We start from the raw sequence: 27,531 nt of genomic DNA, 5'->3' as shown, positions 1-27,531 counted from the left end.
TTTTGAATTTTGCGTCCCGATCGCCATAAACAGCGAAGCTGAGCGCGCTTAGCCGCGCGATTGGCTAAGCTTCGGGCACGTGACATAGGGATCCGCGCGGAGACGACGGAGGAGGGGGGAAATAGGGAGGGACGTGGGGAGGTGGGGGAGCCGAGGCGCGTGGCGGCCATATTGGTTTTGCGCTGAGCCCGCCTGTTTTGTGTTCCTTTCTACGCGGGAGGAGCGGCTGGAGGCTGTGCACCATCTCGGTTGGATAGCTAGGTTTGCTCTTTCCAACGGCAAGCGTCAGCGGGAGTCTGCGCGGGTCTTCTTCGAGCATCTGCACTTTTCCTTTTGCCGCTTTCCTTTTTTTTAAAAAAAAAATCCCTCCCTGTATTTCCCTCTCAGCACCTGCAGAAGCCTCATTTGTTTTCGCTCCTCCTCTTTCCTTTGCCTCCTATTTTCCCGCCTGGCTGCTTCCTTTCGCCTCCGCAGTTCATTCATTTGAAACCTTGGAGTTGTTTTTTCTTTCGCTTTACTTTTCCCTTATCCTCTTTTTCCACAGCTGAAGCAAGGGGCATTCTTATTTTTTTTTTTTTTGTTCGGGTTTGCTTATAAAGTCTCCTTTCTTCTTTTCAATCCGATTTGTTCCGCTGGGCTCGGGAGACGTCTGCGTCCTCCGACCCTCTCTTTTTTCCCCCAGAAACTTTCGGGGCCCCTCCTTCGGCTCGACACCGCCGGTTTCCCGCTTTGTCTTCTTTTATCTTCATCCCGTTTCCCCGCGCTTTGTTCGCGCCATGGCGGCTGCTGTGGCGGCTTCCACACCGATAGGGCAGCGCACCCGGAGCAGTGCGGTCAGCACACCGCTTAGTCCGACACGCATCACCCGCCTGCAAGAGAAAGAGGAATTGCAGGACCTCAATGACCGCCTGGCCATTTACATCGATAAGGTCCGCAGCCTGGAGATCGAGAACAGCGCGCTCCACCTCCAAGTCACCGAGCGGGAAGAGGTGCGTGGCCGTGAACTCACCGGCCTTAAATCCCTCTATGAGACCGAGTTGGCCGATGCCAGGCGCTCTTTGGACGACACTGCTCGGGATAGAGCCAAGCTGCAGATCGAGCTGGGCAAGATCCGCGCTGAACACGACCAGCTCCTTGGCAAGTAAGTGGCTGACTTTGGGGCCTATTTCTCCCCCCCCCCCCAAAAAAAAAAACCCCACAGCAACTTTAAAGGGAGATCGCCCATTAATGGATGCAGGGCGATCGTTCAGCCGGAGCCACGTGTTTCCTGTCGTCCCTTAGAGATTCCCTTCTGTTAGCTTTCTCCCTAATGTAGCCACGTGATCGCCCATCAGGGTCCATGTTCCTGAGGGGGAAATTGGGGGCGGGGGGTTTATTGGGTTTTGATGTAACCAACCAAGCGACTGTTATCCCCATAATTGTCTCATCCATCTCCATTCTGCAAAATCATCAAGTTTCCTTACCCCCCTCCCGTAATGCATCAGATGCCACCGACCATGGAGGCAGAAAATGAATAAGTAACAGGCGAAGCCCTACAGCTTGGTTGAGGGGCCGTGGGTATTTTATATCTGGAGTTACAGGATACGCGGGATATTAATGGAAGACTATATTGATTCCAACCTTAACGTTTAGTTTTAAGTATTCATTCTGTGTTGTAAATCCTTGTTTTGAAAGGTTATATAATTGAGAAATATGGATCATTTGAAATTCAGATAAGATTCCAATCTCAGTGTTTGCTCCGTTCACAAATGAGAAACAAATGGTTAGAGGGAATGTTACTGCCTCCTCCCCTTTTTCCTCCATTCATTTTTCTGGTGGTATATTAATTCAGTTTTTAACCATCTGGGCCATGTGCTTCAGCTCATGTTTTCTTACTTGACTGAATGAAAATAAGTTTCCTGTTCTACCTACTGCTACAACTGTTTATTTTCTGAATGATCAGTTTTAACCTTTGGGTTGATCATTCAATTTTGAATGTGAATAGTTGATTAACTATAAAATTCAACATTTACTTGGGATCTAAATATGATTATTGTGTAATAATATTGGACTCTGTAATATTGGATTTTTTAGAAGTCACTTCATTGGCCACCCAGGCAAAAAGTTGATGCTGATTGGGAGCTGCTCTTCAGTTCTTGCAGACAGGAGTTTCTCCAACTCTATTTGGAGATACTAATGAATGAATCTGGACATCAATGCTATATACAATATCAAGTGCTCCACATTGTGGTTGATTTAGTTAGTCAGTTTCATTAAAAAGCTTTCTGTCAAAGTCTCACTGTGTTTTTGGATGCTGTTTAAAAATCTGTTTTCTGTGAAAGAGCTTGGTGAAGTGCATAGGTATCTAATATGTATTAAAACCATGCACATTTACAAAAAAGATTCATATTTCCATTTTCAATAGTTCAGGAATGTGTCTGAAGAAACTTGTGCGGTGCAAGTAATTTGAACTTTGCTAAACAAAAATAGACAAGTATTCACCTATTTGCAAATAAGAATCCTTGTATCATTGAAAGTGAAAATGCAAACAAATTAATTTTAAGGAAAGCAGTTACATTCTTAATTGTTAGGATATTGCAATTTTTTGTTCTTAAATGTTAGCTATGTTTCTTTTGATAACTTGTTACTCCATTGAAATTAGAGTATTTCATTTATAGTTTTGACATATGTTTCTAGGGGAACTTCTCATAAATTGGTGCATTCTACATTTGTTGACTTAAATATATATAATTTGCCATCAACAAACAAAAAACCCTAGTTTTAGAGTCCAAAGTATGTGTTGGCATCTGAAAATGTTAGTACGTTCGGCATTCATTGGAAATATGTATGGTATCTGACCCTAATAATTGCTTATAAAAATATAAAAAAACCAAGAATAGCATACCCATATATTTGCAAAACTTGGAGTAAAACAGTATGCTTTAGTGGCCATCCTAATCTGAATGAGATGGAAGTCACTTCAACTTTAGCAATGTATGTCACAATGTAGATTCTTCAGTACAATTGATTTTAGGATTGGTTTATCTATAGTACTATATCAGTCAGATTTGAGAGATCCAAGTATATTTAATAGGTATTGCAAAATGGCTTTGCATTGCGGAGAATTGGACAGATTCAATTTGAGATAAGCAGCTTTACTCATAAAAACCAAGGTACCTCCTATTAAAGCTTTTCAGACTAGCTCTTCCACTTCACCAGAGGCATTGGTGGAAACATCTTTTCTGCCTGCACATCAAAGCAGTTGCTTCAAGGGTCTTGATGAGGTATTGTTTAGTAATGGACATTTTCACATTTTGCAAAGCAACTCACATGTTTCAGCTAGGGCCAATTTTGGCTAACCTTTTTTTCCTCGGATGCCGAAATTGTGTGCGGGCATGCTGTCACATGCACTCACGTGCCCACACCCATAGTGCAATGCTCCTCCCACATGCCCCCCCTGCACATGCTTATGCGACACCCCCCCAAGTGCTCGCCCTGTGGATGCATGCATCATCCCCCCCCCTTTTGACCTCACATCCCAAAATAACTCTGAGAAGCGGGAGCCTCCCATTGAAGAGAGAGCTCAGTGGGGTGGGGAATCCTTCCTTCTCTCAGCGATCTTTTGCAAAGAGAGGCTTCTAAAATAACAATCTTTTGTGAAGGGAAGCTTCTCAAAATGGGATTTCCCCATATCTTTGCTCCCCTCAATCAGTCTTCAGGAAAGCCTCTGGAGGATGAAAAATGGCCAAAAATGAAGGCCAAAATCAGCGCATGGGTGCTGGAGCTGACAGGGCAACACCTCACGTGCCACCTGTGGCACGCACGCCATATGTTTACAGTCACGGAGCAAGGGAACATTTTGCATGTGCAGTGAATCAGGTGTTAACTGATTCTTTATTATTTTTATAGGATTTTTCCGGTTGTTCACTTTCTACTTCTTTCTATTAAGTAGGTTATTTCTTCAGAATATAATGTTTATACCATGAAAATTAGAAAAGGGAGCAGGTAGCCTTGTGTATTTCATAATGTGCACTACAAAATTATTACTGTCTCTTATAGTTTCAGTCTTTTAAGTATTGTACTGATTCAGAATGTATCATTTATATTTGAGTAGATAAACATCAGTCTTCCCAGGAAACCGCTGTGCTCTTCAGACAGTTGCCTGGGAAAATAGATGTGTCTTTTCATATAGTTAAGTAGGGCCTTTAATTTTAATCTTTAACATAATATTAATTTTAATTAATATTAACCTTTCTTGTTCAAAAGTGGCTGTTCATGAAAAATTAAGCTACTTGGAACAGTCTGCAGACAGTCCTTGAGTTACAACTATAATTTAGTCTAGTTGTAAGTCATGGTCACAAGTTGAAAGATATCATGCGACTGAATTTGAAGTTAATGCTGGAATTTCTTTTTTTTTACAATAGTCATTAAGCAATTGTCAGTAGTTTAAATGAATCTAGGCAGTTTTTCAGTAGTTATTTGGCAAAAAAAGGTCACAAATAGTGGTCTGATCACGTGACACTGCAAACAGCTGCAAAGGTTTGCAAACATCCAAATACAATCATGCGATTGCAAGGAGGTTATATAGGTTATGGGTCATAAATAGCTGGGAGATGTCCATTGTAACTTTAAATGGTCATTAAACTATAGTTGTACTACCTGTAGATTAGAACTATAATTAGATAATCTGGCCAAATCTAACAGGATTACAGTTACAGAAGACTTTTTCTTTCTTTCCATCTTCACATTGCAATGATAAAACTTGTTACATCCACCAAATGGGCAGACAAAAATGATTTTAGACGTGCATCTTGAATCCCTAGTTTACAACTATGCTAAGAAAATGTGTAAATGCATATTTTCATTTCACATCTTTCAATCACTCTTTAATCTGCTATAAATTAAGAGTTCAAAGCTTTGCTGTTATGATACTCAAAACACCTGTTTCATCATTTTTGCCTTTTCAGCAAGTTTGATTTTGTATGAGTGTAGGTGGATTGGTACTTGCCTTGGGAAAGTTTCTGTCAAACATTAATAATAACTTCATATATAAAGTGAGGTATGCTCAGATATTAAAATGTGTTTAGGAAGAAAAGTAACCAAAGCTGCCTGCTGCAGATCAGTGGATTTGTACTGCAGAGAAAAGGCAGGCAGTATAACAAATGTTATAGAGCTGGGTATGTAATGTTGTGATTTGATGGGTTTGCAATTGATATCTTTTGAATTGCATTGGTATTTTGAATATTAATGTAAAACTATGTAAAGAAAACTGGATAAATAAATAATTAATACAATGCTTATATATTTGAATTAGAGTAAATTATGTGTATGTATGCATGTATCTACAGTTGCAAAACGTGATACATTTGTATTATTCCAATACAGTAATATTTGAACAGTATTAATTAAAAAGTATTAACTCTTAAAATTTAGAAAGTTAGACCATTGAAGTTAACAAAGAGGGGTATTGTTATATGTATATATGTATGTATATATATTTAGAATATATGTTAATGAGCAAAATATTATTTAATTTAGATAGTGTAAGGTAAATGTTTATACCTTCATAGGCTTATATAATTATTAAATTTTCTCACACTGGTTCCTGATATGTCTTTATAATAGTAATAACAATTTCATGCAAAATTATCATCTTAAATAAACATTCTAAGAAAGGGCCTGATCTTTGTTTATTGGGGTTTGCCACTCCAGAATGTATGCTTGTATATATCCTTTATGAATGTGACAAATAGGATGGTCAGATCTTTTTTTCTTCAATCCTATGTGGCAGAATTTTGAAACAATTTTTCAAATACCTCATTACAGTACTAATATTTGTTCTTTAATGTTCAACCTCTAAAGTTAAAGATTGTTACTGTTTCTATTTATATATCTAAAATACAGTAAACCAAGAAAGTCAGTATTGTGGGCAATACTGCATAGTTCTATGAGAATGGGAAAATACACTATATTGCCAAAAGTATTCACTCACCCATCCACATCAGAATCAGTTGTGAGTGAATACTTTTGGCAATATAGTGTATGTCTCTTCCCAGTAGTGATAAATAAAAAACGTAATGCCTTGGTTTCAGTATTACATTGAGAATAATGTAACGTAATGTAATGATGTAACAGTATGTTGTATGTTCCAATATATTGCTTCTTATATACTTTGTGTAGCCACCAATAGAATGCATTTAAATTGCAATAGGAAAAGCAAATTTAGTGATGAAAAAAGATTAGAGTTTTGGAAAAAGATATATTATGTAGTATTATCAAGAAATATCAAATCCAAGTTGTTTGCAAATACCATTGAGATTGTCCAGTATCTTATAGGAAATGGCAAGCATAGCAGTTTTTCTTCACAATGGGGAAATTAAACTGCCCTTCAATAAACTGAGGCATCTGTAATATTTTAATAAAAATAGTTTCCAGCCCATCTCTTAGGACATGAGTAGTAAAAAATACCAAAAACTTTGGCATCAAATCCACTTCAAAAATAAACTGAATTTGTCCAATTTTAACATTCATAATAAGATTGCTAGCTTCTTAGGGGTGTCATTTCCCTTAAAATAGATCATTCCATTCTTTTAAAAAAGATATTTATGAAGTAATATTAAAATATATGTTTATCATTGCCTTTCGACAATGATTTAATTGATTCAACAAGTATAAACTCTGATTCATTTGGTGCATAGGACAGCTGTTCTCTAACAAGTAAAATTGAAACAGATGTTTCATGTCCCACATAGTGGAAGATCTCATTAGGAGAGAATGGCTAAATACATTGCTTCAGTTGTAGGCTGCAAATGTCCCATGCTGCAAACATCCCATGCCAAAATCCTGCTTGGATTTCAGGATGGACCTTTGTCAGCAAATCTCTCCCCCACCCCCAACTAGAGGAAGTCTTCTCAACAGGTAGCTGCAGCTTGTGACTTACTTTGCCTGCTTACCTATTGACTTTCTGGGGAACCCAGCAGGGAATATTATGAATGGTGATCACATGATTGCAGGTACTTGTCAATCAAATTGTACCCTGTTTTCTGGAAAATAAGCCCTCCCCAAAAATATTTAAATGAATACGTAGCTGGTCCCTGCCATTTCCTCTGGTTGCTTGCCACGCAAACAACATGAGGTGAGGAGGTGGCACCGGAGAGGGGGGAAGGGAGGAGAAATATGCCCTACACATCCTTACCTAACAGCCGCTCCCTGAACCCTAGTCACCGCATCTCTTCTGTCACAGTTGCAGCAGCATGGCCAGGCGCAGAGTCCTGGGAAGCATGGCTGGAAGCACAACACAGCAGCAGTCATGAGGTGACCATGCTCGCCACCTCCTGCACCTCAAAAATAATAAGATCTCCCTGAAAATAAGGCCAAGTGCTAATTTTTGACCAGGAGTCAAAAGAAAATAAGACCCTGTCTTATTTTCAGGGAAATGGTAAATGTAGATGAGTTGTCAAGTGTCCAGAGTTGTCAAGTCCCTTCATTTAATTGTTATAATTATGAATGGTGGTCAAGCAAGAATTACCTTTAGCAAAAGGAGGTAATATTTTTTTCATTTTTTTTATTGCATGTCTTGGGTTGTGCTGTTTTATTAGCGCATCTTTCTTCTTGCATTCTCAATAACAATGGAAGTTAGTTTAACTCTAAGAGAAAATCATTCGTTTGTTAAAAATGTTGCTAGTCATTTTGTTCAAATACTATGCTGTGGATATGACAAGCCACAGAAAGAAACAATAGGTATATGAGGGTTTTGTTTGCTTGTTTTTTTCTTTATTGCGCATGTCAGAAAAAAAAATAAAAGAAGTTAAATGGTACAAAAGGAGAAAGGAAGAGATGAACATTTATTTCTGAAGAGGTTGTTAGGTAGCTGTTCCCTTAATTGAGGATTTTCCTCTACCCACAAAACAAAGAATAAATCACAGTCATTAAAAAAATATTCTATAGCCACTGATCTCCAGTTTCTTGTATAGTGTTCTGATAACTAACCCAGATTTTGGTGGGTTGATTTTATCTGACTATCAGCCAGCTGTAGGAAAGGTTTTGATAAAAATCAAGGAAGGAAAACCAATTGGAAGTCACCACATTTAAAAAAATCCACTTGAGGGGGAAATTCCTGCTTCTGCTTTGTTCTTCAGAGTTTGACATTTCCATTTATTATCCCTGGATTCACAGGTAAGGTTTATGTTGGCTGTTTCAGGATCTAAACTAGGCATCCTCAAACTACGGCCCACAGGCCAGATACGACCCGCCAATGCAAAGTATTTGGCCCATGGAGTTGTGGGATGAAAAGAAGTTGCCAATTTGTAAAGAAGTGTTTAAAAGACTTTAAAAATGCTTTCAAAACAGCCTTTCAGATGTTTTTCACAGCCATGTGATCCAGGGCCGGTGAGTGAGTAGGGTAGGGGCTACTTTTAAAGTAGCACTTTAAAAGTGAGGGGGGGGGGTCATGTCTCCTAGCTTTTCCAAAATCAGCTGAAGTTGGCTAATTCAAATGCAACCACAGCATAATGCGTGACAGAGAATTTACCTACTGCTTTGATTCTTCCTATATATAAACTAAATTCACTAAATTGATTGCTAAACAATTTTGGTAGATATTCATGTGTGTATATACACGTGCACAAGTGTGGCAAAAAGCAAATCAGTTTGTGAATTCTCCAGGCTTAATCCCAAATAAGCAGGCCCACACTTCCCATTGAGTTAGTAGTATATTTATGTTGGTTAAAATTATCCTTCATTTTAAATATTGTATTATTTCAAGGTTTTTGCACTACAAACAAGAAATGTGCAGTGTTCATAGAAATTTGTTCATGTTTTTTTTCAAACTATAGCCCCAACAGTCTGAGACACCATTGGAGGCTGTATGTGTGTGTATGTGTTGATTCTCGCCTTCTTCCGCCTGCTTCCAATGTCTCTCAATGCCCATCTTGGGGACTTTAGTTACAATCTTAATTGGTGCAGTTCTCAGTCTGGTTTATTGTGTGGTCATCTGAAACATGATCAGGAGTTATTTTGAAGGAAATCCTGTTTGTTTTATTAGGCAAGTGGCAAGAAAAATTGTGCTCTTTTTTCCTTTGGAGGGTGGCTCTTAAGTAAATAGATTCCTTGGGTTGAGCAAGGACAAAGGCAAAATGGACTGGTAAATTGGCCATGCCCACCCAGTCACATGACCACCTAGCCATGCCCACCCGGTCCAGACTCCCAACAGTGTGAAGGGCCGTGAATCAGCCCCCTGTTCAAAAGGTTTGAGAACCTCTGATCTAAACCCTTGGAATTTTACTTCATACATTATGTTATTTATAGTAAATAAATACCCAGCTCTAGAGTGGTATATAGATGAAATACTTGGCATGTAGAGTTTTATATGTGCCCAAGATTTTAGTTTAGTTTTCCCCTCTAAAATGTAGGTTATATTTAAATAACATTTCTGTTAACTTAATTAAAAGCATTTGAATCAAAAGTGCTTGCACTGCACAAGAAGTTAAGAGACTGTAGTTAATATGTTGGTAAGCTAATGATAATAGGCAGAAGATTTTAACCACCAACCTAATACAAATTAGGGGCATTTGATGCTATAATGTAATTCCATTCTTTCATTGCTAAAATCCTAACAAGACTAAGCACGCACTATCTTCAGAACACAGTTTTGATAAACTTTGCTGTTGCAATGAAATCTACGTACCTGCAAATGAATACCACTAGCAATAGACTTACATACCACTTTACAGCCCTGTCTAAACAGTCAGCATATTGCCCCCAACAATCTGGGTTTTTCTTTTACCCACCTCGAAAGGATGGAAGGCTGAGTGCCAAATGAGTGCACTCAGCTGGTCAGCAGACAGCTTGCAGTACTGCACTCTAACCACTGCGCCACCGTGGCTCATCTGTTGCTGTTATTAGATTTTGTATGATTTCACTGTCATTGAAGAGTTTTATTGAAAAGGTGAACATGAAGCACAAACATAGTTTTTGTCATGTTTAAAAGAAAATTAGCTCCAATCGAAATATTTTGTACCTGAAAACTCAATTCCAGTAGTGTCCAAGAGCAAACCCAGATTGGATATACATATTGTACTGATGATTAAAACAAGTAAACAATTGTTCCAATAGTCTTGATTTGTACAATCTGTTTCATCAACACACAGTTGCCTACCAAATAAAGCACAACAATATGCAACACACCCATATGAATTAGATTTTTTCCCATTGTAAAGTTTTAAAGCAAAAAGAGCAACTTTTCCAGCAGGTACCTGCATCTTTTATTTGGCCTTTTTTTATCCTCGTGCTCATAAATAAACCAATTTATCTGCATTAATAGCAGCAAGGATATTACTGCATTTCTATGCTGTCCTAGAAGCAGATGTGGGGGGGGAGCTACATCACAACTTTTGGAACAGCTGGCTCCTTAAGATGTTTCTTAATATCAAATATATCTAATTAGAATAAGCCTGTTTCATTCCAAACTTTTTGCTCTACCTAGTTAATTTGTTGCAAATTAACTTTATGTTAATTCATTTTCCACATTTTTAATCTTTGAACTGAACTTCTGATTTGTTTTAGCTATGCAAAAAAAGAATCTGATCTGAATTGTGCTCTGGCAAAGCTTCGGGAATTTGAAGCTTCTCTAAATACAAAAGAAGCAGCCCTTGCTACAGCCCTTGGTGATAAAAAAAGTCTGGAAGGGGAGCTTGAGGACTTAAAGGATCAGTTTAATCAGGTAAATCATAAGCAGCTATATTTTCAAGCAGGTTTTTTTTTTTTGGATTCTTATTGTAGTGGATTTCATAATTGGTGTAATTATATATTTCTTGGCTGTACAGTATATAATTTGGAAAATAATCTGCCAGTGCTATTAGACTGTTTTAATAAAGTAGTAGCAGCAACTATATATAGTGCATTCCTAATTATTTATATTCTCTGGTGCACTCCTTGGAGTGTCCAAGCAAGGGTTAAATTCTATTCCACTGCCCAAGGACTGGATTGAAAATCTTTGGTCACGACCTTTGGCTCCTTCCATCCTCATTTACAGTCCAAAGCCCATCGGACGTATTTACAGCCTTAGCTGAAAGAATTACAAGTACTATTTCCCTTAGCATAATTCTTTATTGTTTTACCTTCCTTTTTTAGTTAATTAGCCTTCTTTGTTTCGCTGTCTTGATTGCCTTGCCCTAAGAAGCTGTATTTCACTCCGGACGGAGTGGCGTGCTTCTCAGCCTTCTAGGTGGCCCGTCACCTCCACAGTATTGCTGCCCAGCTGCTCTTCACCAGCGGAACTGTCCGGCACTTCGGTGGCCTCTCCAGCATTCGGGAGGCACATCTAAGGACTTCAGCAGCCGCACGGTGAAGAGATTGAACAGGAGCGGCCGTCCATCTGCCGGAGCTGTGTCACGTGGTTCTCGCTGGGCGCGGCCATCTTAGAAAGCAACGGTGGCCATTTTGAAGGTGTTTTTTTCCCACCAAATTGCCGCTCATTGCTGCCGGAGCTCCAGGACCCAGCGGATCCACTTGACCTTCCTGCAGCAAGCTTCAGGCAAGTGCTTGGGCATTTGGAGGCCTTAGCGGCTGCCATCCTCCACAGACCTTTCCTCTACCAATAGCAAGTTCCACCTGCGGTCCCAACAGAGTCCTGCCCCTCATCCTGAACACAGCGCCTCAGCCTGAGGGAGTGCGTGGGCGGAATTCATCCATTTTCCTCCAGGCCTACAATTTCCTCAGACTCAGCTGTCGGTATCTCGGGCAGCATGGACCTAGATACCATTGCCGAAGCTCCTGAGCAAAGGCCCTCCACTGGGGTGGATAGGCCCTATAGCAGAAGGGCAGGCAGGGTGGCCAGGGAAGCTATAAAGGGGATTGGCAGATGCCCTTACTCCAGGAAGGAGTCTGCAGAACAGGATAAGGTGGATGCCAGGTGCCAAAAAGCCCTAGAAAGACAATTTTAAAGGGCACAGAGGCAAACCATCACAGTGACTCGGATCCATCGTGCGGATCCACCTGAATCCCTGGGGAGCCAGGGCCTTTCCCAACCAGCCCCTCCCCCATCCTCCTGCGGGGGAGAACCACAGGAGTTCTCAGACAAATCATATGGAGGGTCCAGGTCCCTTCCCCTTCTATTGGTGGGGATGCAGATCTGTTTGACTGTGGGGTAGTGGAGGAAGAGGATTCTCCCCTTCCTTCTGTATCCTGTAGGCCGGCCTCATGTTCTACTTCCAGGGCGGGGACCATCTCTCACCTTGGCCTCTTTCTTTAGCAGGGCTTCCATTGCCTGGTTGCGTCAACTACTCACACATATTCCCCAGGGTGATACCAAGCTCCGCCAGGATGTTAACAAACTAATGGCAGCTGAATACACTGCAGGCACATCTCTTAACGCAACAAAGTTTGCTTCCAGAGCCATGGCCTCTTAACATCACCTCCCGCCGGCTCTTATGGCTCTGCCATTGGAACGCGGACATGAAATCTAAATGGAAGCTCGTGTCTGCTCCCTTCAAGTGTGGCAAGTTGTTTGGAGATGCCTTAGACTCTGTCCTTATTGAGAATAAGGACAAGCGTAAGATTATGCCTTCCATCTCCTGTAAGCCGGACCATAGGACTTCTTTCTTTCGGAAGCAGTCCTTTTGAGCCACTGGCTCACAACCTAATTCCTCCTCCTCCTCCTTCCAACATCCCTATGCCCAGGGCTCCGAATGAAACCAGGATAGGCAGCCATTTAGGGACAGGGGCCGTCATCAGTCCTTCTAGACATCCATTTCGCGGCGGATTGGCCAACAAGCCATTCTGCCGCAACAAATGACCACAAGTCACACACTCCTGTAGGGGGTTGGCTTCAACTGTTTGCAGGACGTTGGGAGATGACCACGTCAGATGCATGGGTACCTCAAAGAGTGAGGCTTGGCCTCACCCTAGAGATCATTTCCCTTCCCCCCGACATTTCATTCGTTGTCCCACCCCCAGGTGGGCCATCAAGAGGGGGCTCATGGAGACAGAGATTCGCCATCTGACAGAAATAGGGGCCGTAGAACCGGTTCCTCTGGGGCAGGAGAGGAGGGGGTTCTACTTCATCCTCTTTCTGGTTCCAAAAAGCTCAGAAGGGTGGAGGGCCATTTTGGACTTGAAGAAGCTCAACTATCATCTTGCCTAAAGAAGATCAAGATGCAGTCTCTCCAGTCAATCCTGGGCAGCCTTCGGCCAGGGAATCTGATGACTTCCATCAACTTACAGGAGGCCTACCTCTACCTTCCGATAAGACTGGCCAACAGGCGATTCCTACGATTTTATTATGCCAGCCGGCATTACCAGTATCGGGCCCTCCCCTTCGGCTGTCATCAGCCCTGAGGTTCTTCACAAAGATACTGGCCGCAGTGGCGGCGGACATCCAAAAATGCCCCATTGGTCTACAATGTTATCTGGATGACATTTTGATCCAGTCATCATCCAACACGCTAGCGCAGCAAGACCTGAAAGTCACCATGGACTCCCTGCAGTACCACGGGTTTTCCATCAACCACAAGAAGAGTCATCTCACTCCCTCCACAAGAGTGTTAACACTTGGGAGCGGTGATTGAGACTTCATTATGTCTTGTGTCCCTGTCTCCAGATCGGATTCACAGTCTCCAAGAGCTGGTACAGCAGGTTCAAAGGTCTCCCACTGTCCCCGTAGTCCTGCTGTCGTAATTGCTGGGCAAGATGATTTCCTCTTTGGCAATTGTTCCCTGGGCAAGGCTGCACGCAAAAGAGTTGCAATGGTTCCTCCTTCCATCGCAGAGAGCCAATGCCAGCAACTCCAGGGCCCACGTTCACTCATCGCCGAAGTACTATGCTCCCTCAGAGATGGCAGACACCAGCATTGAGGAAGGGCTCGTTGTTTCAAGAACCTGAGTGCGTGATCCTCTCGTCGGATGCCAGCCTCTTTGGTTGGAGCTCACCTCCGCAACAAGGTAGTGCAGGGCAGGTGCTTGCCCTCAACATAAAGAGGGTGGTCCGCTTTGCTCTGCGCAAGTTCCAGTCAGACCTGCAGGGGCACCATGTGCTTGTCCGTACGGACAATGGCGGCGAAGGCACACATCAATCGCCAAGGTGGCACCAGATCCAGCACATTGATGGCGGAGGCGGATGCACTCGGACGGTGGACAGAGCATCATGTTAGCTCCATAAGAGCGGAACATATATCAGGGATAAACAACGTTCGGGCGAATTGGTTAAGCAGGGCCACTTTGGATCAGTTGGAGTAGCGCCTCCATCTGAACTGTTCCGTCAGCTGTGTCTCAAATTCGGCACTTCACTAGTCGACCTTTTGGTCATCCAACCTTGGAGAATTCCACAGGAATTGGTCTCCCTCAGGCAGGGGGTCATACGAGCTCAATCTGACTGCTGGCACTTGAGGGGGATCTCCTAGCTCAAGCCAAATTCTCAAGGCAAGTCATTCATACCATCCAGGTGGCCGGTGTCCTTCCACCACCAGGATCTACGGGGCCACGTGGTCTACCTTCTCCACCTGTTGTGGCTCACATCACCTAGAGCCACTTTCCATGTCTCTCCCTCAAATACTGGACTTCCTCCAAGAGGGATTCAATAACGGACTAACTCCAAACACCTTACAACGCCAAGTCGCTGCACTGGCCACTGTAATATCTGTAGACTCTTCCTAATCACTCAGCCATCACCCCAGCGTACGGCCCTTCCTTAAGGGCTCATCAAACTTGCGGCCGCAGGTGATCCATCAATACCTGTCCTGGGACCTTGCTGTTGTTCTCAGGGCTCTCTCAGAATATTTCCTATCTTCCATCAGGCACCTTTCCTTCAAGATGGCCTTCCTCATCGCCATTACATCAGCAAGGAGGGTGTCAGAACTGGCAGCCCTGTCAGTCAGGGAGAATTTGTGCCTCATCCATAATGACAGGGTCATTCTGCGACTGGACCCGTCGTTTATCCCAAAGATCAGTTCCTACTTTCACAGGGCCCAGGAGCTCGTTCTCCCAAACTTTTGCCCGAGACCCACGCATCCTAGAGAACGCTATTGGCATACCCTCGACGTGCGGAGAGCATTGAAGAGGTACATCAAGCATATATCCTTCTTCCAACACTTGGAGGCCTTATTTGTATCTTTTCAACCGGCAGCCATGGGTCAAAAAGTATCATCTTCCACCATTAGCCATTGGCTCAAGGCTTGCATTTCCCTGGCATACAAGCACCAGGGTAGGTCTGCACCTTCCAGATTGACAGCGCAGTCAACCCGAAGCGCAGTGACTACCGCAGCCTGGGCTACCCAGGCCTCAATTGAGGAGATCTGCAAAGCCACAACCTGGGCGACGCCATCCTTATTTGTTAAGCACTACAAGGTGGACAGATACACCTCTGCGGGTGCTGCCTTCGGAAGACTTGTCTTGTAGAGCGTGGTTTCTGGCGAATCTTGACGTGGTTTGTGGACCTCATTGGGCATGTCCCTTGCTTGGACACTCCAAGAAGTGTACTGGAGAATTACCATTGGCTTACCTGAAGGGTCGTTCTCGTGCACTGCAGGAATGTACAACCCCACCCTGGAGTATTATTTCCAGGATGTCCTGGTTTTCCGTGTGAGGATCTATTGCTAGACGGACATCCGTCCCAGATGGACCATGCCTTCATTGAAAAAAGGATGGAGGAAACCAGAGGGCGTGGCCAAAGATTTTCAATCCAGTCCTTGGGGAATGGGACAGAATGTAACCCTTGCTTGGACACTCCTCCAATGCACCGAGAATGACCCTTCAGGTAAGCCAATGGTCATTTTCAGTGATAGTCTGTTATGTGTATAAGGCTTGGGCCTATATGTTATCTTTTCCTTAGGATTATATCAGGATGATATGATGGTTTAATCATAGCTAAAATGTTGCATCTCAATTTTAATAAAGTAGGGTTCTTTAAATTAACTATAGCTAAAACTAGAATAGCCATAGTTTACTGAGTTTAATTTAAAATGGAAGTCTCTAGAGCAGGGATGTCAAACTGGATTCCTTTGAGGGCCGGATCAATATTGCAGTTCTTTGTTGAGGTGTAATTAGGAGAGAGGAGAGGGGACGGACGCCTCCTGCAGCACCTTACTGGCCAAAGGGATGGGTGGGTGGCCACGCACGCCCTCCGTGCCTCGTTTTCGACTTGCCCAGCCGCCAGCAACACTGCTGGCCAAAAATGGGTTTTGGCTGGCAGAGGCCCCCACATGGCCCTTTTTCGGCCTCTCCGCTCTAGCAGCACTCTGCCTACGAAAAACAATTTTGCACGGCAGAGGCACCACGGGCCGGTCCTTTGATATTTCCAGGCTGGCCCCACGGGCTGGATTTAAGCATCCCGCAGACCGGATCTGGCCCATGGGCTTGAGTTTGACACCCCTGCTCTAGAGATGTGGTCCCTATTCATACTAGAGGAAAGAAATGTTTGCCAAACATGAGACCTGACTTATTCACTGAATTGTCCTCTCTGAAGGGGGTCACCTGTACAGGTAGTCCTTGACTTAGAATAGTTCATTTAGTGACTGTTCAAAGTTACAACAGCATTGAAAAAAGTAACTTATGGCTGTTTTATTAAATTAATAAATACTTGATTGAATTGGATAGGCCTTGACTTTCAACCATAATGGAGCCTACCCATTATATTTGTAAGTTGTTGTCATAAAACAAGTCATGCATGTGACTGACCCAGTTTTATAACATTTGTTGCTGCAGTTATTAAGGGCCCACTGCAGTTGTTAAACGAATCATTTATTTGCTATGGACAAATAACTGGAAGTAATGCAGGATTACAACTGAAATGTCATAAAATGCAGTTGCATGATTGTTGGATGCTGAAAATCACCATAAATGTGGACCAGTTGCTGAGACTCTGAAATATGCAGCTGTCGGAAGTTCAAAACAGCATCATAGGTCTGTCGTTATTTAGTTTGGTCACTTAGTGACCAGTTGTAAGTTGAGGACTACCTGGATCTTAGAATTTAGACATTAAAGAAATCTCAAATATTTATATTACTAAGCAGGTTTTGAATACTGTAATTGGTCAATTATATAAATATTGGATCAGATGATACTTTATTCTCTCCTGTAGTGCTATTCTGGTGAAATTTGTGCTATAATTTTATTGTAATATTTCTTTCAAGCTTGAAGCTGCTTTTGCAGCTGCCAAGAAACAATTGGTGGATGAAACATTATTGAAAGTGGATCTCGAAAACCGCTGCCAAAGTTTGATTGAAGACTTGGAATTTCGAAAAAATATGTATGAAGAGGTAATGAGTTGAGATTCTAAAACCAAAACATTTTTTCAGCTAGGTTAGGTAAACCATTATTTTATCTAGAATGTTTGTGGCTCACACATCCTCTTTGAGCACATCTTTGTGATTAATATTGCTAGCCTCTGTTACCAGTAGAAGTAGTTTTGAGGAGGATTGCTAGCATGGGAAAACTTGAAGATCCTAATCTTTGTAACTCAGTATTACAGCCCTAACATAATATGACAGCCTGATAAGATTCCTACTTTTTTTAAAAAATGCTTTTACTATAACTTTATTTATTTTTAGGAAATAAATGAAACACGAAGGAAACATGAAACTCGCCTTGTTGAGGTGGACTCTGGGCGTCTGATAGACTATGAATACAAACTGACTCAAGCACTGAAAGAAATGAGAGAACAACATGATATGCAAGTGAAACTTTACAAAGAGGAGCTTGAAGAAACATACCATGCCAAAGTACCCACACTTGAATATTTTCAGATTTTTTTGACTAGCTGAAAACTTTCTAATGCTGATTTATATTAATTGTAGAAATGATAAACTAGAAATCTGACTTGTTAAAAATTGTTACAAGTTTTGTGTGCTCTTAGCTCCTGTTACAGTGCTAAATAACATATTACTCTTGGCACTATCTTTGCTTTCTTTTAGCATAGTCATTTAATTCTCTGCAGGTTTTGTATTTTATGATTTTCTCCACTTCTTTCTATTTTGCTTTTTCCATGTACTGCAATGTACATTATCCAGACTTTTTTTTGTCTTTCTTATCAGCAATTGTTAAGTCTGGGTGTTATGTGTCAGGTACTTACCTATTTGAATTCTGAAGTCCCTTAGCTTCTTCATTTTTAGTTCTTTATCTATTAGTGGTCTAATCAGTTCTTATTATTTCATTTCCCTTCAATTTCAGTATCGTAGCTTACCATTTTCTCTAAAAATGCAACAAAAAAAATCTCTTCTTTCCATATCTCATCTATAATTCTATAGGTCAGTGATGGCGAACCTTTTAGACACCGAGTGCCCAAACTGCATGCATACGCATGCCCAAACTGAAAGGTGTGCACGCGCACATGTGTGGACATGCATGCATGCACGGACATGCACTCACAAATGCACATGCACAGACATGCGCAGCAGAGATCCAAAGACCAGCTGGCTGGTGGGAGGCAGGGCATCCTGACACTGGCAGCATGACAAGCAGTAAGATCTTTTTCTTTTGTGAGCTTCTGTTTCGTCATTTGCAGGAAAACAGAAGCTCATGAAAGAAAAGCCACGGAGATCTGACCTGGGGCAAGGGAGCGCGTGCCAGCAGAGAGGGCTTTGTGTGCCACAGGTTCGCCATCATGGCTATAGGTCATCATTTAGTGCTGATCAAGAAAAGGCCATTAAGCTAGAAACAAATTTTTAAAAGCTTGGTTGAATAAAGCCAATGTTATAAATTTTTAATATTGTGAAGTTTATTATTTTTAAGTAGTGGAAGTTGTAGGTCACCTCCCCCCTTTTACATGTTTCTCAAATTCTGTAAGATGCTAAAAGGGCTCTTTACATGATAATGTATTTAATTCAGTCTTATTCTTGTTGAGGAAGTCCTAGCATGGTTAACTTTTGCATTCCCCTAACTGAATCATTAATAGATAAACATGCTTATTATGTTTTGTAGCCTATATGTTTAACCCTAAGGTGTAACAGTGTAGAGTGTTCTTAAAACAGCTTATTTCATGTGATTGCACTGATTTTTTTAAACAAGCTGAAATTGTTGAATAACTGAAATTTCACTGAACTGGAATACTTTTTAAAACTATTAAGCACCAGTTTGCTGCCCTTTTCCAGTGAACTGTTAACACCCTGTTTCAATTATCTTAAATCCTATTATATCTGCTTATTAAATATTGAATTAATAAGCATAGTGAAAATGTTGCTGTTTGGGGAAAAATAGTAATCTGAATATTTTGATGGGTGGAAGATCATTCACCAGCAAAATATTACGTAAATTCTTTGTTGTCATGTTGCCAGCCTGAGAGGTTTCCTGTATTACGTAACTTAATTCTATTACAGATTTTTTAAGAGTAAAGTACTTGTTACTGTATTTGTTGGCAAAGTAACTGGAATGCTTTTTCTATGCTTTTCTGTAGCTTGAAAACGCAAGGCTGTCCTCTGAAATGTGTAGCTCAGCAGCTAATACCGTAAGAGAAGAACTTACAGAAAGTCGCATGCGCATTGATAGCCTATCTTCCCAACTGTCTGCTTTACAGAAAGAGGTAAGGAATTTAAGATTCTAAGTGAATACTAGCAGGTCCTTTACTAGATTGGATTTGTATTTCTCTCAATTAAAAACAGAAGACAATATATCTCAACTGTATTACTTTTCAGGACAAGGGATTATTTTCCTTTTATTGCAAATACCAATGAGGGAGTTTCTCGATCTTCCTTCTGCTTTTAAGAGAAGAAAGAGGGTAACAGAATAAAACTGTGTCTGTCAGCAGTCAATCTTCCTTAAATATTTTGGGGTGAATGTTAGACACATCTGAATTGAGGTGTTTACCATTGAATAAATTGTGCTGATTCTTTTGGAGTAAATCTAATTTTAACTCTTAATTTGTGCTTTAATGTGTTTTTTGAATTAATTCTACCTAATGTATTTTATGTCCAATGGCTTACACAGTAGGTACCCTTATCAAAACAAAGCTTTCGGCTGACTATTGGTTGCGTAAAAGTAGTACTATCAGAAGAGTGAGAAATGTTTTTAACATAAATTATTTTTCTTTAAAATATTTTTCTTATTTTATTTGAGGAAAGTAATATAAAATATTTTAAACTACACCATTTGTTATAAATCACCTTGGTAAAGTTATTTTAAAATATGTACATACGTTAATATATAATGCAGCATACAATATATTAACTGGCTTTTATAGGAAGAGATTCTTAATTTGCTTTAGAGTAAGGAACACTTAATCCTTATATTGTACTGTTATATTTAGTATTTACTCAAGATGTTAATGCATGGGAAAATAGCTGAATTCTGAATATTAAAAAGAATTGTTCTGCAAATGAGATTGTTTTGAAATCATTCAGTGATATGCATGGCTTATTCTTGGCCCAAACAGGAAATATGTATGTTTATTTCCTTTTGTGTTAGATTGCGTAATAATCTGTAGAAATATATTTTTGGGGACAAATTAATTCCTTCATGCTAATTATTTTATGTACAAAACAGATAAAAATATTTCATGTCTTTTGGTTTCAGTTTTTAATAGCATCTTTCCATATATATATTCTCAGAAGTTAAGATTGCTGAGGTTTTTGTTTTGTTTCTAATTTTTAGTCTAGAGGGTGGCTAGAGAGGATGCAAGAACTGGAGGACATCCTGGCTAAAGAAAGGGATACCTTCCGCAGGACACTCTCTGACAAAGAGAGAGAGATGGCAGAGATACGAGATCAGATGCAACAGCAGTTGAATGATTATGAACAACTGCTAGATGTAAAATTGGCTCTGGATATGGAAATCAATGCTTATAGGAAGCTGTTGGAGGGTGAAGAAGAAAGGTAATGTAATTTAATATTTCTATTCACTAAACACTTACGCACCTCTCTGAAGGTCAGGAGAGACCTTGATGATGAGATATATGTATGTTTTTAACAAATGGAGGTCAAAATGGAAAGATCCTCTTTTCCAAATTTTCTCCTAGGATTTCTATGTGATCATGCTTACATTTGTTGGCTTAGTCATGTGTGATATGTAAAAGCTAAAATCCAACTAAAATGTTTTGCTGTAAGGAAGTGTATAGTATAAACAACAGTACTGAAATAGTATTGATCTTGTAATTTTAAGTATTGTAATCACTGGAGAAAATTGCTCTTGGTAGGGAATAGATTTGCTAATGGGAAGTTACAGGTAGTCCTCAACTTAACAACCACAATGGAGCCCAGTATTTATGTTGCTAAGAGAGAAATTTTTAAAGTGAGTTTTGTCCCATTTTACAACTTTTACTGCGACAGTTGTTAAGTGAATCAGTGCAGTTATTAAATTAATAACATGGTGGTTAAGTGAATCTGGTTTCCTCATTGATTTTGCTTGCTAGAAGCTAGAAGAGTTTTCATCTAAATGAACTCCAGAGGAGACTAATCGGGAAAATTGAACACGGCTTCAGCAGCCTCTGCCTTTTAAATTCTTACATAGTCTGCAGGTCACCAGTCTGCCAATCTTATCAATGTCTTCTTAGCCACCACATCTGCCAATCAATATTCTTGGATTTTTTTTTCCCCATCCAACTGCCAAACCACTGTTGCTTATGATGCTCATGTATTGGTGTGAAAGTACTATACAATTCACAGACATGTTTGGGCGCAGAAGAACTTCCATAGCATAGCAGTAAATATAGCCCTTTCCATACTTTCCAGCCTACTTGTTATGAACTAGCAGTCTTGAGAATTAGAAGAAGATTCATTACTCCCTTTTCTTTCCTAGTTCAGTTTTGGATTGCTTTGGTCATGTTTTGTATCTCCCAACAGAAAATCTATGTGTCATTTTCTTTCTTTCTACCACTTCTCCTAAAATGTATTCTGCTGAATAAAAGACAATTTAATTCATTATTCTTTGGTTAGCCTTTGTTTTGAAACCTCTTAAAAACTAGCCTGAATTCATAATGTTGGTTATGCGAGGAGAGGATAGAGACAATAATTGAACTGTTTGTATTTGAAAATGTAAGCCTGTATGTTAATTTAAATATAGATTAATTGACTTATTTTATTCATGAGCTGGGTTCACAAACCTTACCCTGAACTTTTACCAGCTCATAACACAAGATGGATGAAGACATTGTTTTAAAAAAACTATTCATGAATTTCTCTCCTCAGGTTGAAACTTACTCCCAGCCCATCTTCTCGTGTAACTGTCTCTCGGGCATCATCAAGCCGTAGTGTTCGTACGACGAGGGCAAAGAGAAAGAGGGTTGATGTAGAAGAATCAGAGGCCAGTAGTAGTGTTAGTATCGCTCACTCAGCTTCTGCCACTGGGAATATCTGTATTGAGGAGATAGATGTAGATGGGAAATTTATCCGCTTGAAGAACACTTCTGATCAGGTATGTTAATTATGTGCTAAGACACAATATAATTGATTTGTTTTTTATTATATAGTATATATAAACTCAGCCAGTGAAAGGTTGTTTTAAATCTGTTTACTGAAAAGTTTTAGTTCTATAATCCCAGTGGTGACATATTTTATTAAACAATTCATTCTTCTCCAACCTGTGTGCCAAATTCCCTAGTTCTCAGCAATTGCCATGCTGGCCAAGGATTATTCGGAATTGAAGTTTATATAATTAGAGGATGGATAAGGCTGACATAAGGTACAGACAGGAACTTAAAGCCTTTCAGAAACTACAAATGTAGCGTTATTTCATTGCCCATGATAAAGAAACTGTTGGAAGATGAAGTTAAGGGGTTCATGGAAAGCCAAAAGCTTAAAGGGGTCTCTTAAAGTTTAGCTACAGCCCATAGTGTTGCATGATTCAACTTTCTATGAATAAACTGCCAATCTAGAAAAACTATTGTACTTATTCTTTATTGGTAAAAAGAATAGCATACATGCAAAATATATTCTATATAATTCTATTAATCTGAATGGCTTAATTGGTAGAAATATATACTGTAGGTACTCATGGGTAAGCCAAGAATTTTAGGTTCCAAAATATAATCCAAAATTGGTTTGATCTATCTGTAGACCAGAGCTGTAGACCCAATTTTTAAAGCCTATTAGAACATTAAAATTGTGCAATTTTAAAACTTGCAACATAAATATTTGTAGTTTCCTACTTATCTCTATGGTTAAAAATGTAAAGTTAGATTTATCTGCATATGATGCATTTTTGTGGTATTTTCGTTGAAATTTCAAGGGTTATCTGTGTTCATGTATTGTAATTGCCTAATACAGATTTTTTTTGTCCTCTGATTTAATGTAGGATCAACCAATGGGAGGCTGGGAGATGATCAGAAAAATAGGAGATGTTTCTGTGAATTATAAGTATACCTCAAGATATGTCCTGAAGGCAGGCCAGACAGTTACAGTAAGTGAGATCAACTTTGTGGAACTCAAAATGTAGCTTGTTACTAAAATATAATCTGGACTACAACCAGAAGGTCCAAGTGGAATGGAATAATAACTAATTAACGTGTAAATTAATCCTAATCAATATTATATGAGTGTCATTCGGACTCTATTCCCTAAGAAAATGAAGCCTGCTGTTGATTATAGTAAATGTCTTTAAACTGTTATTTCACTTCAGATTTCTGGCAATTTATATCCAAAAACATGCAGTTTTGGTGTATTTTGTCTTTTAACATTATATGTAAATAGAGATGCAAAGATAATTTACTGGCAGATGTATATAAATTTTGTATGATCTGTTTTATTTTTCTCAGATATGGGCTGCTAATGCTGGAATAACAGCCAGTCCTCCCTCTGACCTCATCTGGAAGAACCAGAATTCCTGGGGCACTGGCAAAGATGTGAAAGTTGTTCTGAAAAACTCTCAGGGAGAGGTAACGTAGATACATATGACTCCATTACCTTGATACAATTTGATTTATTCTGTTAAAAAAGGATGTGACCAAATAGAGGAGTAAGTCTGTGATTTCCTTTTAATAAAGTAGTATACTTCTCCAAGTGGGAGTTAGATATTCACAGCAGCAGTGCATGCTTACAGTAGATAATAATAAAAAAAGTCCTGAAATAGTGTGTTTGATAATAACCCAGCAGTGTCTATTATAGGAAGTTGCTCAGAGAAGCACCGTCTTCAAAACAACTTTACTTGAAGTTGAAGAGGGGGAAGAAGTAGAAGACGAACCAACTGAAGCTGTAGAAGAGGAAGATCTATTTCACCAGCAGGTATCCTATAATTTCAAATATCTTAAAAAATTGTATCTTCTAAATAATGTAAGGGGTTTTGCAGAAAACAAGGATAGGAATACATTTAGTTGTTTAACAAACCGACATAGAGATCTCACAAATGAAATAAATAAAACTCAAAGAATCTACTGCAGACTGAGATCCAGACAACTTTTCTGATAGTTCTAGCTGTAATGTGATATTAACGTTTGCTAGGGTTGCTGATTTTTGGCTGTTGGTAATCTAGAGCAGGGGTGTCAAACTCATGTCATCGTCACATGACATATCAGGATTTTTTTTCCTCCTTTGCTAAACCGTGGGTGGGCGTGACCAGCGCGTGACGCATCCGGCCCATGGTCCATGAGTTTGACATCCCTGATCTAGAGGGTAAAGAAGGAACTATTAACTAGCCATTGAAAGATCAGTCGGGGAAGAAAGACCAATCACTGCATCCTCATTAGTAAAGCCACAAGAGAAGAAACATCACCAGGCTGATTGATAAGCACATGAAATACAGCCATGCAAATATCGCTAAATCTATCCAGATCTACATTAATCATCTTTAGCTCATGAGTTGGTAGAGAATGAGCTGGGAAGAGTAGTACATTTATGCTTGTTTATGTTTGAAACGTTTTTCAGTTATTCAGGTTTTCCTCAGTGTATATTTAGTCTTCTGTTTAGCCAGTTCCTAATTTGAAACCAGTTTTTCCCTTAGATCAGTGTTTCCCAACTTTACTAAGTTTAAGATGAGTGGGTTTCAACTTCCAGAGTGCTGCCTGAGAAAATTCTGAGAGTTCAGAGACATACTGTATTTCTTAAAGTTGCTGAGGTTGGGAAACATTGATCTAGATCAGGGATACCCAACTCCTGGCCGTGGCGTATTCGGAATTGGGCTGCACAAGAGGCAGTCTGGTGTGCATGCGCAGCTCCCCTTGCACAAGAGGCGGGTCGTCATGCATACATGCCACTCCTGCAGCCCACTTCCCTGCCCCAGCTGGGCCAGGCCACTAAGCCACAAAGATTGGGGATCACTGGTCTAGATCATAGCCTGCTCCACGATTTTAATGTTTTAAACACTGTTTACATAGGCCTGGCCTAAAGGTACTAAATTATAGCTATTAAAATATTTTGAGAGCCATAAGCAAATTCAGAACTGAGCTCCCTTAGATCCAAGCCATTATAAACAGCCATGGCACTAAGTATAACATTTGTCTTGTGACCATCTTGTATTTTTTTAGGGGCGTACACAACGTAGAAAATATGTTTTGTTTTTTAATTCAAAATAAACATTTGTGACTCAGAGGTTCGCAAACATCTGCAAATAATCATGTTTTAATAAACTGGAATATTTTGTTTGTTCCAGGGTTGGCTGAAAAATGTTGGAGGGATCTTAAAGGGCTAGTAGGAAAAAAAACTTATGCACCTCTCCTGTCTTCACATGAGGCATGGGCCGCCCTGCCTCTCAAACCTCTCATTGCCTTTCCCTGTACTTGAATTCAAGTGGGGAATCTACAAGTGGCAAGCATATACTGTGCTGCAGTCAACCCCTCCCCCAGCTCCAGATCTTCTCACCAATGTCTCTTCCATCCTCCTCTTAGCCATTGCACATTATGCCCATACATTGAAGAGCAGCATGTCCAACCACTTTTCCCCTAACAGTACCTTCCTTTCTTTGTGTTTCCTTAGCTATAATCAAGTGGCCTTGCTTGCTTTTCTCAGTCATCCCAACATTGTTATGCCTGGAACACTCCACATTTCAGGCCCATGTCTGGACAAAATGTGTGCTTTATTCTAGACAGACACTCAAAACTGTTCCATCCATGCTACAACTCCACGTTAAAAAAAGTTTCTAACAACAATGTAGAATTTAGTTCTATTTCAGCTTTTGCATATGAAAACTTGCTCAAGGTTTTGAAGGAAGTAGTTGTCCATGTGTTTCTGATATTGTATATGCAACAATATTGTTCAGATATAGAAAGGAGAGATGCCCCTTATATAATATTTGTCAAACAACTTATATTGTTTCATGCAAATGATTTTAATACTCTTGAATTGTTCCATGTTTTCCTCCTATGACAGAATGTAAAATATATTGTTAATAAGATTCAGACATGCTTATTGTTTATACTATTATAATTTGGGAAAATAGGCAGATTATTCATTACATTGAATGTATATCAAACTTTACAGTTTTATATATCAGTTACAATCTTAACATTTTTTTATATTTAAAATAGGGAGATCCACGAGGAGCCAACAGAAGCTGTGCAATCATGTAAATGCCAATCATCTAGTCCTCATTTATGTTTATCCCTTCCTGCAGAGGAGAACAGTCTTGGAAGCACAACATATTTTTGTATTTCCTTTTGTGAATTTTAAAGCTGTGTCTGGCCTTAATTTCCTTTCTCCCAGAAACGGAGATTTTTGTATGTCAAATCATATATATAGCTTTTTGAAATGTGAAATATTGACACTGAACTATGTACTGTTTTTTTCAAAAAAAAAACAAAAAACCAACCCTCATTTTTACAGTGGTCCTTTTTAATATCCTTGTTAAAAAAAATACTTGTGTGGGGTTTGGTTGTTAGTCTAGCCATCTACTCTTTATCTTTTACATTCTTACATGCTTTTTGGAAGGGGGAAGGAAAGTGCTTTCAACAAATTTTTGTATGGAAAACTTTTGTATTTTAGCAATCAAGATACACAAATTTTACTCAAAATATTTGTAAAGAAAATTGTTGTCTATTAGTTGCATCATAAATAGAAGGATGAAGGACTCTATAAAACAATTTGACTAGTTTCACTTAGCAATTTAATCAGGAAATGGGCTTATGTTAATGTGTGATGTGTGTTTTTAAATTCTAGTGTAACTTGCATACTTTTTCATGTCATATTAACAATAAAAGCTGTCTTAAGAAGGGTTGCATGTTAATACTTTGGGAGATGAAGTTGAATTTTTAGTAAAAAAAATATAGAATCATCTATGTTTGTTAGTGAGGAATCAGTTGTTTAATAATTGGGTATCTTAGATGAATTGGTGTTTTTAGATTTTATAGAGTATTCGTCATCTTGTACAACCCACAAGAAAATGTGTTTTGGGAGGCTGTGGGGGGAGAGAGTTTAATCAGGAGTAGTATTTATGGAAAGTTAAATGGGCTTACAATGGAGAGAAATGCTTACAATGCAGATCAGTGAAAATGGCATTGCTCTGTTTTTCTCCCAAGAGGATAGAAAGATCATATGACCTTGTATCCCTGCATAAGGCAGGCTTGCAGAGTAGGTAATGGTATCCTACTCTGGAAGCCTGTGAATGGTCACGCAAAGTCTGACAAGCCCTTACTCAGCTCTTTTCTCATATTAAGAATATTTGAAACTACATCTCTTGTTTAGTAGTTTTTTAAAGCCACAATATATTA

General features: G+C 39.8%; 1 protein-coding gene across 1 annotated transcript; it reads left to right on the top strand.

Moving 5' to 3' along the window:
• Positions 1-164: 164 nt before the first annotated feature.
• On the top strand, positions 165-27,035 carry LMNB1 (lamin B1). The gene is made up of 11 exons (XM_032214179.1): positions 165-1,141; positions 10,543-10,699; positions 17,102-17,227; positions 17,519-17,689; positions 19,360-19,485; positions 20,553-20,773; positions 22,085-22,310; positions 23,190-23,294; positions 23,650-23,769; positions 23,999-24,115; positions 26,353-27,035. The coding sequence occupies exons 1-11, from the start codon at positions 777-779 to the stop codon at positions 26,392-26,394; spliced, it is 1,776 nt and encodes a 591-aa protein (XP_032070070.1). The 5' UTR covers positions 165-776; the 3' UTR covers positions 26,395-27,035.
• The last annotated feature ends 496 nt before the right edge of the window (positions 27,036-27,531 follow it).

This window comes from Thamnophis elegans, chromosome 3, assembly GCF_009769535.1.
Source record: "Thamnophis elegans isolate rThaEle1 chromosome 3, rThaEle1.pri, whole genome shotgun sequence".
Lineage (NCBI taxonomy): Eukaryota > Metazoa > Chordata > Lepidosauria > Squamata > Colubridae > Thamnophis > Thamnophis elegans.
The sequence above is the reverse complement of the archived record's forward strand: the minus strand, read 5'-3'. Positions and strand labels throughout refer to the sequence as shown.

Excerpts from the sequence above, each read along its gene's own strand:
- LMNB1 (XM_032214179.1), top strand. The coding sequence starts at position 777 with ATGGCGGCTGCTGTGGCGGCTTCCACACCGATAGGGCAGCGCACCCGG. Across the intron at positions 23,295-23,649 it reads AGGCAGGCCAGACAGTTACA|ATATGGGCTGCTAATGCTGG; the intron begins GTAAGTGAGATC and ends TATTTTTCTCAG. Across the intron at positions 23,770-23,998 it reads TGAAAAACTCTCAGGGAGAG|GAAGTTGCTCAGAGAAGCAC; the intron begins GTAACGTAGATA and ends TGTCTATTATAG.